A 14,691-nucleotide genomic window follows, 5' to 3' on the forward strand; every position below is an offset into this window, starting at 1 on the left:
GCGGTGCCGTCATATAGCGGCCGTCTCCATACTAAATAATACGGTTAAATATGGATGTCGTAGTATTTGTATGGAGACGCCCGCTATATGACAGCACCGCTTTCGGAGGAAACCAAAGCTTTAGTGCTATAAAGCTACAATTTGGTGTCACTATCAGACTATCACAACACCTTATAAAACAAAGTCCCCCCGCCGCGTCGCGATAAATTCAAAAACTGCTGAACGGATTTTCATGCAGTTTTCACGTATCAAAAGGATTATTCTTGAGGAAGGTTTAGATGTATAATTTGTTAAGGTTTTGTGTAAATTGGTCGAAATTTGACGCTGTTTTTAACAACCATTACGTAGCCCGTTGGTTATTTCAACTTTCGACAATTACCCAAAATACTTTATGACTCTCGCTGGCTTTTGAGAACCGAGATCAATCCTAAGCGCTGTAGCTGAAAACGGCATAATATAAAAATATTGCGTCCATGGCTTTTCGTGTTTCATATGTTCTTTCATGGACCAATGACTCTACCGAATGTTTTTTTTTGTTTTTAGTAGAACTACTAGGAATACAAAGGTATCAATGGAACCGGAAAGACTTAATGCTAGTAATTTAATCTCCGAGTAGCTTGTTTTAGATACAAGTGTTACAGTGACAATAAAAATAACCTAAGTTACTTCTATAAACAACTATCTATTCTTAAATGCTTCTTAATAATGTCACTTTTCAGTGACGCCAGTCAGAGTTGGTTGAAGATGTCCCACGAAAGTTCATATTTTCACCACGTTATGCAGTGGTGTCGCTTTTACCACCGCCAACTTCGCCCATAGCCAATTCGTACAACAGCATTTTTACAGGCGTTCGCTGGAGCGTCGTTCGTGGGCGAGAATCAAGGATAGGCTTCTATAGGTATAGTTTGTAGCTTTCAAATAGACCCCGAAGGCTAATCCTATTGTCTATTGTTAAGAAAAACCGCTCGTGCCACGTGCCACAACCACCTGCATAAAAAATCGGTACTTCGGTTACTGAGTGCCGGCGAGTCGAACGCTACAGAACCAGTCTAAAATGTGTCATCGAGATGCGTAACAAAGGCGCGTTATCGGAGAGCGCACCTACACTGGTTTTTTGAGCGTTGGACTAGCCCGCGCTCAGGTGCCAAATAGAATAATTAGGACCCTTTTTTGCAGGTAAGTAGCACGTGCGGTTTTACTGAACAATAGACAATAGGATAAGCCTTCGGGGTCTACTAGAAAGCTACAAACTATATTTGTGTGTGTGCCTACTGCACCCAGGAGGCGGGCACCCAGAGCGGCTCGGACTGCACGCGCCAGGCGGCCTTGAGCAGCTGCGCGAGCGCGCCGGCCAGCTCGTCGTTCACGATCTCCTCGTCGAACATGTAGCCGTACAGGAAGTTGATGCGGTTCGACGACCGGAGCATGTCGTCCAACTCTTCCTCCTGGAATTATTGCTTGCGTTACGTGTCCAATCACTTATATACAGTATATACTGTTGGCGTTATTCATAAACGGCTGCTAACTTAATCAGTTGATGATCGTCGTTTGTTCCTATCTGTCGCTATGCCATAGAGAGGGACAAACGACGATTATCAGCTGATTAAGTTAGCAGACGTTTATGAATAATGCCGTATATTATCGCCGTAACGCTTCAGTAAAATATATAAAGTCGGTACTAGTGTTCTCAACCGCTGCCGCCGCTTACCTAACACGGTCACGGTAACCTTACAAGCACCTACCTTCTCGCTTCGCTCGTCGTTGCACTTATTTGTTGACTTTGCTAGAGTACCGTGAAAACTAGTTTTAACTAGTGAAAACGTGAATGTATAGTGTAGGTACATGAATTTTCATAATTCAACACTGAACGACGTTGATCAGGAACCCGTTTCTCAAAATGTTGTAACTTGTATTACAAGTGGATGTCACTTTTTGAGAGCTTTTGTTAGAAAGGGTCCACTTGTGTTACAAGTTACAAACGCTTTTGAGAAACGGACCCCAGTCCGGTAATTGTAGTCGGTGCAACTATGTTGTACTTGTGTACGGTATAACAATCATCAGAGCTACGTATTTGTATGATTTGATGTACAAATATATGATGATGATAGATGGATAGGTACCTACTGTATGTGATGAATGAATGATTGAACTGTAATTGAAATGGCATACAACTCGGGATGCATACCGTGAAGGCGCGGGAGCTCTCCTTGTCGAAGGTGGAGCGCGCGTGGTGCGCGGCGCGCGTGGCGACGAGCCGCTCGAGCGGCGGCGGCCGCACGAACACGATGTAGGGCCGCAGCCGCGCCGTGCGCAGCATCTTCAGCGCCTGCCAGTGCGGGCTCAGCACGCACACGCGACCTGCACCACAAAGAGGGCGCGTCACGACAAATACTCAAGCCATACGCCAACTGTAAGGCCTGAGTGGACGCTCGAGTTGGGCGTGCTGCGGGGCGGGCCGTACGGCGTGCATGTTAAACAAATGCAAGCGTATAGGAGCGGCCTTAGTGCACGCTGCTCAAATTACTCCTGACCCCGACGCCACGCTGCACGCCTCGCCGAACGCTCCACTTCGAGCGTCTACTCAGGCCTTACACAAAGTCAGCTGCAGAGAGAGGTGACCCCCGCAAAGAAATTTGTTTGCAGAGTGGTACCTCTCTCTGTAGCCGACTGTATTTTAAATTCGGGTCTTAAATACCCTCTAGCTTGCGACTGTCGGGATTTAACACCCTCGTTGCACAATGTACTATTTCTCACCTGTTCCCAGTGGTAAATAACTGAGAAAAATTATTACCAGTAGTTACCATCAACTCACTTTGGTCGTTACTAGTGTGACATAGCACACAGATTCATTAATTCTGTAACTCATGCTTGGAATTAAACAGCTGATGTACAGGAGCCAAGATTTTTCTTAGAATGTCTACTATCATTATTGATAGTGACATTCTAAGAGATAAGACATACTAAGTTGATGATGGTCTCGACGCTCTCCGCGGTGGTGCCGTACAGGTTGCCCTTGTACTCGCCGTGCTATACCTGAGTTGATGATGGTCTCGACGCTCTCCGCGGTGGTGCCGTACAGGTTGTCCTTGTACTCGCCGTGCTATACCTGAGTTGATGATGGTCTCGACGCTCTCCGCGGTGGTGCCGTACAGGTTGCCCTTGTACTCGCCGTGCTATACCTGAGTTTATGATGGTCTCGACGCTCTCCGCGGTGGTGCCGTACAGGTTGCCCTTGTACTCGCCGTGTTATACCTGAGTTGATGATGGTCTCGACGCTCTCCGCGGTGGTGCCGTACAGGTTGTCCTTGTACTCGCCGTGCTATACCTGAGTTGATGATGGTCTCGACGCTCTCCGCGGTGGTGCCGTACAGGTTGCCCTTGTACTCGCCGTGCTATACCTGAGTTGATGATGGTCTCGACGCTCTCCGCGGTGGTGCCGTACAGGTTGCCCTTGTACTCGCCGTGTTATACCTGAGTTGATGATGATCTCGACGCTCTCCGCGGTGGTGCCGTACAGGTTGTCCTTGTACTCGCCGTGCTATACCTGAGTTGATGATGGTCTCGACGCTCTCCGCGGTGGTGCCGTACAGGTTGCCCTTGTACTCGCCGTGCTATACCTGAGTTGATGATGGTCTCGACGCTCTCCGCGGTGGTGCCGTACAGGTTGCCCTTGTACTCGCCGTGCTATACCTGAGTTGATGATGGTCTCGACGCTCTCCGCGGTGGTGCCGTACAGGTTGCCCTTTGTACTCGCCGTGCTATACCTGAGTTGATGATGGTCTCGACGCTTTCCGCGGTGGTGCCGTACAGGTTGCCCTTGTACTCGCCGTGCTATACCTGAGTTGATGATGGTCTCGACGCTCTCCGCGGTGGTGCCGTACAGGTTGCCCTTGTACTCGCCGTGCTCGATGAACTTGCCGTCCGCGATGTCCTTCTCCATCGCTTCTCGCGTCACGAACATGTACTCTTTGCCGTTCTGCTCGCTTGCCTTCGGCGGTCTGGATGTGTCTGTGTAGTTAAAGGAATATTTATTTAAGTTTTGTAAAGAGTAGCGTAATAATGGGGAAGGAACTGTCAAAAAGTCATTCGAAACGATGACTCTTATAAAATAGTGTTGTATGACAAATAGAGTAGCTACAGTACAAATAGAGACTAGTTTTTTTGTAAAAATGACTCAATGTGTTATTCCGAATTGCTCTAAAATGGGAATCAAACGTTTTCCGTGAAATTTTGTGAGCAAATTCTATACTTAATTATATGGTTTTTTTTTATGTATTCAGTTTGGAAAAAATTCAAAATGCGGAGCCCATGGGGTTTGCGAGGTCTGCACAGCCACTAGTTTAACCAACGCGCGCATGGAGGTCGGCGTCAGCATCAAACGTGCACGGACGGAAAGTGACCACCAGCACCAGCGGCCGCACCAGCCCCGGCCGCGGGTACAGCCGGCCGCCTACATCAGTGGCGAATGCTACACGCTCGATATGAATCGCGATATTTGGATCGTAATCTAGGATCACGATGTTTATCGAGTGTGTAGTATAAGTGTATCACGTATCGTGATACGGATCGCTGTATTTCTAGAAATCCAAAAATCCACGATCTGTATCGTCGATAAATATCGAGCGTCTAGTCTCTAATCGATATTTATCGCGTCAGTATTCATTCTGTCAGCGATGGAAGAGGACGCACATGTTGAGGCGGCGCCCGCCGTACTTGAATCGAACGATCAAAAACACTTGAAAGAATTCATACTCTTGTTAGAAACACTACCTGAAGTATGGGACAGCTCAAATGTGAGCAGTATAAATAAAGTGAAAAGGGCGAATGCCTATGAGCAGCTGCTTATAATTTATTGCGTATTCCCGAATCTGATTTAATAAATTCAGATGTGTATATTTTTCTCTTTCTTGAAACCAATATTTCGTTCATTTTTTTCGCTTTACATGTCTTTTCAATGCTATCGCTAATATAATAGCAACGCAAGCTTTATTCATATTGTCACTCATAGCTTTATTTATTATAATTGCGAAACGTACGAGTGTACTCAATGAAATTTACCGTGGTACTGACGCGATTCGTATCGTATGTGTAGTAAGTATATCAACATATTACTAGATAAATATTGCCTTAATATCGCGTTAAATATCGCGATTCATATCGAGCGTGTAGCATTCGCCACTGGCATCAGTGGCAGTAACTCACACGGCACGGGGGTGACGAACTTGTCGGGGTCGGTGGCGATGAGCCGGCGGCGGAGCGGTACAGCCGGCCGCCTACATCAGTGGCAGTAACTCACACGGCACGGGGGTGACGAACTTGTCGGGGTCGGTGGCGATGAGCCGGCGGCGGAGCGGTACAGCCGGCCGCCTACATCAGTGGCAGTAACTCACACGGCACGGGGGTGACGAACTTGTCGGGGTCGGTGGCGATGAGCCGGCGGCGGAGCGGTACAGCCGGCCGCCTACATCAGTGGCAGTAACTCACACGGCACGGGGGTGACGAACTTGTCGGGGTCGGTGGCGATGAGCCGGCGGCGGAGCGGTACAGCCGGCCGCCTACATCAGTGGCAGTAACTCACACGGCACGGGGGTGACGAACTTGTCGGGGTCGGTGGCGATGAGCCGGCGGCGGAGCGGTACAGCCGGCCGCCTACATCAGTGGCAGTAACTCACACGGCACGGGGGTGACGAACTTGTCGGGGTCGGTGGCGATGAGCCGGCGGCGGAGCGGTACAGCCGGCCGCCTACATCAGTGGCAGTAACTCACACGGCACGGGGGTGACGAACTTGTCGGGGTCGGTGGCGATGAGCCGGCGGCGGAGCGGTACAGCCGGCCGCCTACATCAGTGGCAGTAACTCACACGGCACGGGGGTGACGAACTTGTCGGGGTCGGTGGCGATGAGCCGGCGGCGGAGCGGTACAGCCGGCCGCCTACATCAGTGGCAGTAACTCACACGGCACGGGGGTGACGAACTTGTCGGGGTCGGTGGCGATGAGCCGGCGGCGGAGCTCGTTCCGGCCCACGCCCGGCGCGCCCACCAGCACCAGCGGCCGCACCAGCCCCGGCCGCGGGTACAGCCGCGCCACCTCCTCGTATGTCGGTATCACCTACAAATACAATATTTAATTTATATTCAGAGGCAATTTCGTGTCACTAAAACATTTAGTAGAACTAAGTCCAAAACATTTGCAGCTTAGAATTTCAACAACAATTTTAATAATCTATACCTAGTCTAAGCTAAGAGATACGGTAACAAGACCGACCTTTACCGATCTGACTACAGGATGAAACTTATTACCAAACTTCTTAGTGTAAGTGTAAGGCCTGAGTGGACGCTCGGAGCGGAGCGTTCAGCGGGGCGTGCAGCGTGGCGTCGGGATTGATTTGAGCAACGTGAACTAACTAAGGCCGCTCCTATACGCTTGCATTTGTTTAACATGCACGCCGCACGCCCCGCCCCGCTGCACGCCCAACTCGAGCGTCCACTCAGGCCTTACACTTAGTCGAACTTAGTACAACAGTTTTTCTAACAAACTTTGTCGCCTGGCTGACGGGACAGAATACCAGCATTACCAACAAGAAACCTACCCTAATACTCGTGCAATCAATGAATCTTTGCTATAAAAAATGTACCCAACATAGCCAATACCTCTCGGTCGAAGTCGTCGTTCTCCGTGATGTCGTATATGACCTTCCTCACTTTGGGCACGGACTTGCAGGGCAGCAGCGCGGTGCCGGTCGGCGTCGGCGAGCAGGGCGTCTGCGGCGCGCAGTCCCCGCCGCCGCCCGTCGGGCTGCACAGCGCAGGCTTGCCTGTTCCCAACCATCGCCTTTATACATGGGGGAATCCAAGAGGATAATTGACTATCCCTTCTACATACAGACGCAGACCCCATTTTCCTCAGGATATTGACATTATAGAAAACATTTTTCATACAAAAAATTAAATGATGCTAACTTTTATCTAATACTTTAAACTTGTTTATTTATTTATTTATTTATATATATATATATATATATATATATATATATATATATATATATATATTTCGGGGATCTCGAAAACGGCTCTAACGATTTCGATGAAATTTGGTATGTGGGGGTTTTCGGGGGAGAAAAATCGTTCTAGCTAGGTCTTATCTCTGGGAAAACGCGCATTTTCGAGTTTTTATATGTTTTCCGAGCGAAGCTCGGTCACCCAGATATTTGACATTATAGAAAACATTTTTTATACAAAAAATTAAATGATGCTAACTTTTATAATGTTGATATTCGGAGAGGAAACTGGGGACTATGTTTGTAAGGGGCAGCGGTCACGTGCCGACATCCACTTTTGTTTTAAGGGTCATTTATAAGACTCTCGCTTCTCGTATAGAACGTAATATGTAATACCCTAGGGCTTCGGCAGTCGATGGTCTACGTAGGACAAATTAGGGTAAATTGTTAATTTACACTAATTTGCCTTGCAGTAGAAATAAAATTTAACGAAGTATGTCATTATTACGAAGCAGCGAATGAATGCAAATGGCTAGACAAATAAAGCAATAACTACACGGACAGTGATGTGCAATAATACCAACGCCGCAAACGACAAATCTGCAAGTACCTCTTTCTTTCAAGACATTATTTAAGTAAGTATATGTATCTTGCTCAAAACTGCATTTACATGCACGCAATTAATGTACGCCTACAGCACAGCGAACATAGCAAATAGAAGACCGTATATCTTCACATTTATAGCTCCCACATTATTTGATCGGAAGATCGGAACAGACGCAGATAGATCATCTTCGAATTTCGATGTTCGCGGTAGGCCTCTAGGTAGTGTGTAAAAGGGCCAACATGCTTCGCAAGCGAGACAATACAATTATTTTATATCTGATAATGCGACAAGTAGTAGATTTAAATTCAATCAGTTATCTCTTATCTTTAACATATAAATATAGTGGAATTTTTTTACCATATCTCAAACGACATTATTATACATAGGTGTAAGCACAAGGTAAAACGAAAATTGTTAGAGGCATAGTTCACACTGATGTGTACACTGTACCCATTGTTAACAAATTTCGTTTTATGCAACGAAAGCTAAATCAAGTTTTTAGGTACCATGCATAATTGCAGACACCCCTTTAAAAATGGGAAAATGTATGATTACATAAACAAAAATGCAGCTAACCATACCATTAGGTAGGTACATTATTTCCCTTCGATGTAGATGACCCTAAGAGCATGTTTACATTACGTACTGATAGCTTGTGGCTCATGATGAGCCCTACATATCCAATATTTTGAAGACAGTGTTTGTAATACGGTAACTATTATGTCGCTATAAACCTGATCTGAACATGCCCTTGAATAATAAAAGCTGCGTAGGCGGCACTAGCTACAATAACACGACAATCGCATGGCTTCATGGCTACATCATAGAAGTCCTCGACGACATGACTAAGCGTTGCCTTATATGAATAATAATACATATTTAATCATGTACCGTCCATTGTCTGTGGGTCGGTTTGCCTTTCATGTATGATCCGACCTTCTTGCAAGGCCCGCGATGGTATTAGCCCTGCTCTCATGATCCGCTCCCCCTCGCGGCGCGCTTGCCACCTAAAACGATGACACTTTAAAAGGAAAATTCGCTATTGTGAACTGTGAAGTGAAGTTTTAGAAAATTAAGTTGTCCATATAAAACAGCATTTCGTAGGTACTTATTTAACACACTGAGTGCCGAAAACCCGACTATCGGGTATTTTATGATTTCGTTCCCAGGCCGGACGACCCGATAGTCGGGATCGTGGTACTACACCTTTAAATGAAGAAATTTTTGTGGCCAGCGCGGATGTCTTGTTTGGCCGGATGGCAATGAATGTGTTAATACTGAGCGGCAGTGGCGGCGCGTCCTAAAAAGCCGATTCCCACCGGCTTGCCTGTTTTTGGACGTTTGAGCAGAGTTGTAAAGGAAATATGTAAGCCAAATTAGCCCCAGCTTGCCTATGGATATGTTTGACGCGCCGCCACTGCTGAGCGGTCCACAAATCACAAATGTATGTTATAACTATTACTACTCCGACTCACCAGTAGGCGTCATCCTGTGACACGATGTGCAAAACGTCACCTTTCTTGAAGTTGAGCCCCGCTTCCTTGCAAGGGATATAGGGGTCTTCGGCCGAACTGTAGTTGAATAGGGCCCGCACTCTCACTTTGCTCTCGCGCGAACCGCCCTTGCCGTAGGACGGCACCAGTTTGAAAGTTATCGTGCCTTCCGAGCTTTGCTGTAAACAAATAATGTTGTAAACTGACATACACAAATAGGAAGATTAACGGCCAATCGCAAAGTCATAGATAGGTAGATACCTATAATAATATTAATAGACTGGCAAGTGATGGACTTTTGGCTACCTATATATACAGGGATGTTGCGGATGCAGATTTTTTGAGATCCGCGGATGCGGATATTTAAAGCCTCACATCCGCGGATGCGGATGTCAAGATTTGGTACTTAAAAAACGTCAAATATTTCATTTTTAGTAATTTTTATTAAAAAAAAACGAAACGTTTAGTATTTGAGCAAGAATATACCTATAGGTGCGTTTTATTTAATAAACAGTAACTTGGTCGACGTTTAGCGATCTAGACGATTTCGTTATTATATAATGACGAAATTACCTAGCCTTACGCCGCCGCTAAGACATTCCTGTTACCGACTTGGTCGAGATCCGCATCCGCATGAGCTCCGCATCGATTTTATGCGGATGCAGATGCGGATGTTCCGCGGGTGCGGATGCGAATATTCGCAACATCCCTGATTCCATCCATCCTTAATAATGGCTACTTACTTGATGCCAACTGTCGCCTGCTGCTGATAAATTATACCCGCTACAGGTGAAGGTATATCGCGGGCTGGTCGGAAATATAGTACCGAATTAGAGCAATATCGCTTGCGGATGGTAAAACCTATTGGCCAAAGATAAGATGCGATTCCCGTAAAACACGAGGATATTGCATGGTGTATGATTCTAAATAGAGCAGTAAGGTCAATGTGGATAATTCCGTCATAGTATAGGGCCTATTCCGTCTACTAGCCTTTTTCTCGAACAACGAACAAAATTGATAATTTCATCGACAAAGCAGCGATGGCTTTTAGTTTCAGCAATCAAAAGCAGGTGGTTTTTTCCCTACGATTGAAAATCAAAGAAATATACCTACGCTCGTGGACGGAATAGTCCCTATGACGGAATTAGCCACATTGACCTTATGTGGTTGTGGTATGTACCAGAATGGCGAGCACGTCGGCGGGCGTCTTGTTCTCGACCGTGATGCCGTTGACCTCGATCACCTCGTCGCCGGCGTGGATGAGCCCCGACCGGTCCGCCGCGCCGCCGTGCATCACGCGCGCTATCACGATCTTCCCCGTCTCCTCGTCCGTTTTGATCGTCGCGCCCTACACATACGATCACATTCGCAAAAATAACACAACTAACTTAACTAACTTAGACGGCTTAAGTACCTACTTATGACGGCATTAATATTGCAAACACGAAACTAATGCCGAACATTCAGTTTTTTTGCTGAAAAAATGCGGTGAGATCTGGTCCCTTGAATGCCTTCCCAACACAGAAGGGCGGCCATAAGAAAAAGGAACATAGTTGTTAGTTGTTAAAAACCGTAGCTAGTGCCTACATACAAAGATTTGTAATAAAGTGTAGGAAAATAATCGACCCCACCCTCCCCTCATTCGATACCTGAAGGAGATGGCGCTGGCAGTTGAAAATACGTTCCACTGCGGCTAAGAGCTAGAGCGGATAAGTTCAACTCATATCGGTATTTCATCTTAGCTCATCTAAATTTATAGCTATACATATATAAAGACTAAGTAGGTCATTTTCTGCATCGTATAGATAGATGATTGTAAAGGTAAAGCGAATAAAAAATAGCTTAGGGATAAAACTAAAATACCTAATGTCAGATATGATCATACAATAACAACATAAGTTGCATAAACATCTAGAGATAGCAGCTAATAAGTATAGAAATTGTAGACACTTGGAGAGCAAGGGTAACGTACAGTCAAGCACTCTGATTTATCAACCAATCGGAACCTTTTCACAATCAAAATTCCTATAAAATTCATGAGGATTTCATATAATTGTCGCTGTGACAAGGTTCAAAGTGATCCACAATTTAAAAAGCTTGACTATATAAGGAAATACAACGACCAGACAAACAAAACGAAAGTGTGTGAACCAAGTAGGTACAATCCACAAGCCAGGAATATGTGAAAAGAAAGCATCCAAATAAATAGCAGCTAAGTATTGGAATTAACTTACCACGATTGGCTCGGCACTCTGGGCTCCACCCTTGATAGAAAATATTTCTCTTCAATGTTTACCTTCCTAATTACTATTCACAAAATATTAGGTTAACTACTGAGATAAAGGTAAGGTGAACTTTATCAAGTGCTAGTTTTTTCTAACATTTATTGAATTTAACCTGTAATCTATCACATACATACTGATATTGTTGTTGGATATGTTAGCTCATCAACTTTTATAACATAGCTGCTATTTCTAAATGAAATTAAATCTGGTTAATCTTAACAGTAAAACATATTTTACAGGAAATAGTTAACAGAATGCCAATGAATTTCAGAATTCAAAACTACTTTGTTGTGTCAATTCTCCCATATTATTATTGATTTTTATAGTTGACGTGGATATTGACTATCGTAACTTAGGTAGCTTAAGTTTTTCTGATACAAATAACTCGCGGTGTATAATTTATAGCAGTGATGGTGTGTTAGACATGTCTGTTGGTCTATCTTTAGCTAGCATTTTCTGCCCAAAGTGGGCAATTGGTTAAAAATGAACAAACTAATGGAAATCCACCTTTATTGGCGCCCCTCCACTGCTGTGTACTTTAACAGTTTATGACTTATTAGGTTGAGGAATTTAATTTCTGTGCCACTTCATATCTCAATGCCACAGTGGCAATATTATGAGATACCGAGCAGCTTGCATATTGGTTGTCACTGTGATAACATACAAAGTGCCACAGTATTCAAGTTCCATGAATGGCATGCAAGTTCTGCCAATTCAATATTTACATGTTTTTCATACTTTATTTCAGAAAAGGCTAGATCTAAATCCTTCAAGAGTTTTTACACTGAGCTTGGTAGATCAAGTAAATTAAGTAATTATAAATTAAATAACAATGGTTTTTATTATATTACCACTGTGGTAGAGATCAGTTACTTTAATTTCATGAGTTAACTGAAAGCTTATTTGCTGAAGTACTTACAGTTTTTCTAATTTATTAAGGAAGTAACACTCAGTTTAAAACCTTGTTTGATTAATGTTTTAGGGTTAAAGATATAATACATAGATATATTCTTAAGTTAATGTTACTTCTCTAAATATACCTACTACCAACTGTATTATATATGTCGGCGGGCGATCGTAAGATCAGGCATATCGTGAGATTCCTAGGCATATCGTGAAACGTGAAAATCTTTGACCCGTTCCCTGAGTCGTAGGCTCCTATTTCTGGGCAGTTTGCCCTTCGGGCGTCTAAAGCAACCTAACGATCCTATCCTACCTATATATTGGTTTAATGTCACTATCATCAAAACATTACACAGGAACATTACGATCTGCCTGATCTTACGATCGGTCGCCGACATATATACCGAATATAGTACAGTCAACATCAATAGTTAGTAGCAGATGAAACAACCTGCCAAAGGTATTTGCCAACCTTGAATATGTTTCCAAATTTAATTTCAGTATTCATAAGACCAGAGCAAATATTTGCAGTTTTGAATTATAAAAGTTATTGAATTATATCATCAGCAGGCATCGGAGTTTTTGTCGTATGGTAAGACTAATAGCAAGCTATGGAGTCGACATTTGCCATAAATGTAAACTCTTATTCATACTCATACTCATGATTAATATGAGAACAGATTACTAAATAGTTACTACGTATATGAGTTTAATTTATTAAACCTCATTTGTTGCAATAGAGCCGAAAGTGAATGGAACTGTCACCTAAGAAAATAACCTTCCGCAATTAAAAAAGTTATGAATTAATTCTATCACTACTGTCATTGATTAGTTGTTTACTTGGAAGATATTTTACATTTCAACATGTGTCCGTCTAATTGGAAAGATTAATCAGATGTGCGATTTGGTCGAATCAATTTTATCAGCGGTCAGTACCTACATAACATTAGGTCTTTCGCAGCGATGTAGTTTGTATAGTTGTATGTTAAAATAGTTGAAGTTATAAATTCATAATGTATTAGAAAAATATTTTTTTTATATAATTTGACTAAGATAATATACACGACTGACCGCTCTAAAGGCATTTTAAGATAAATTAAATAAATGAGTATGAGTATGAATAAGAGTTTACATTTATGGCAAATGTCGACTCCATAGCTTGCTATTAGTCTTACCATGCGACAAAAACTCCGATGCCTAATCATCAGAATGTTGGGTGACAAGTAAAAGTCACTAAGTAGGTACTATCAAAAATTAGAGTAACAATGCACTTTATTATATTTGTAACACGGTTTATTGTCTAATAATTTCAATGATGTTAGTTAGTGACTTTTACTTGTCACCCGATGATATAAAAGTCCAATAGTCAATTGGACCTTGTACTTGTAGTTATACTGGCATGTGTGAATAAGCAAGAGTAAAAAGTTGCATTCGCAGGATGATTAAAGAAATAATCAAAATTTTGTACCAGGGGTTCATCACTCTTCACTAGTTGAACAATTTTGACTGTTTCCTCTTCTTCATCTGGATCTGATGGCACATCGGGCAGGTGGGGGTAGTAGTCTTTCTGCGCCACAGCATCATGTGTGCATAATATTGCCTGCAAAGAATGTATATTAGTGTAGGTAGCCTATTTAGATTGCTAATAAAAACTATGATTAAGTACCAACCTGGAAGTGTGGTTTCTGTAATACACTCAGAAGATCTTGATATTCGTTGGAGACAGACACCACATTGCCCAACAAATCTAGAACTTCGAGTGTGACTTGCATAGCATTTGACAGCAGTGGGAAGAATTTGTCATCCTTTCCTTTTGCTGCAATCTTGTTGTGAACTTGAACTAATGCATGAAGCTGCCTCGACTGTAGAAGTTCACTCAAAAAAGCTACATCTTCACCGCCTGACTGGACTTCCTTCAGTGAGCTCAATAGACGAGTAAGTGCTTAAAATAAAGATATGTATAAATAAATATAAGTCACAGCTTAACTTTTTGATACCAATATTTTTTATTTTAATTCAAGAATGCTATTATAAAATAATACCTGGGTCCCAGTTCTCAGATGGTGTATCCATATTTACATATTTATAAGTAGGAATATTTATTCTAAAGAAGGTATTGAAAAATATTTAAAAAGGCATAACTTCCATTATAAAGCGTACACGTTAGAGTGAGAATGATAACAAGTAATTTCAAGCAATATCAAGTGTATAAAATTACATTCTGAATATCGCAGGACTTTATTGCGGATACACTTTAAGCACATATTTTTAACTTTTAAGTAACATTGTAATCTTTTAAGTCATAAGAACTTTCGATTATTGCTAAGCTTATGTTCTCACAAAAGCTTCGACGATAATAAAGCTTTAGGTCACTTTAGGATTTACAGGTTTTTCACGAAAACTACA

General features: G+C 43.1%; 1 protein-coding gene across 2 annotated transcripts; it reads right to left on the reverse strand.

Moving 5' to 3' along the window:
* Positions 1–1,268: 1,268 nt before the first annotated feature.
* LOC134661033 (MAGUK p55 subfamily member 7) lies at positions 1,269–14,612 on the reverse strand. Of its 2 annotated transcripts, XM_063516934.1 has the most exons (12): positions 14,328–14,612; positions 13,956–14,227; positions 13,754–13,885; positions 11,332–11,361; positions 10,278–10,445; positions 9,080–9,276; positions 8,496–8,611; positions 6,651–6,814; positions 5,955–6,108; positions 3,838–4,008; positions 2,186–2,358; positions 1,269–1,445 (listed from the first exon to the last, which is right to left on the reverse strand). In XM_063516934.1, the coding sequence occupies exons 1-12, from the start codon at positions 14,356–14,358 to the stop codon at positions 1,269–1,271; spliced, it is 1,785 nt and encodes a 594-aa protein (XP_063373004.1). In that variant the 5' UTR covers positions 14,359–14,612. The 2 variants fall into 2 exon arrangements, with proteins under 2 accessions (XP_063373004.1, XP_063373005.1); XM_063516935.1 differs by lacking the exon at positions 11,332–11,361.
* Between the last annotated feature and the right edge of the window lie 79 nt (positions 14,613–14,691).

The sequence above is a fragment of the Cydia amplana genome, chromosome Z, assembly GCF_948474715.1.
Source record: "Cydia amplana chromosome Z, ilCydAmpl1.1, whole genome shotgun sequence".
NCBI classification, from domain to species: domain Eukaryota; kingdom Metazoa; phylum Arthropoda; class Insecta; order Lepidoptera; family Tortricidae; genus Cydia; species Cydia amplana.

Excerpts from the sequence above, each read along its gene's own strand:
- LOC134661033 (XM_063516934.1), bottom strand. The coding sequence starts at position 14,358 with ATGGATACACCATCTGAGAACTGGGACCCAG. Across the intron at positions 6,815-8,495 it reads CGACCCACAGACAATGGACG|GCAAGCCTGCGCTGTGCAGC; the intron begins GTACATGATTAA and ends GGTTGGGAACAG. Across the intron at positions 1,446-2,185 it reads AGAGCTCCCGCGCCTTCACG|GAGGAAGAGTTGGACGACAT; the intron begins GTATGCATCCCG and ends CAATAATTCCAG.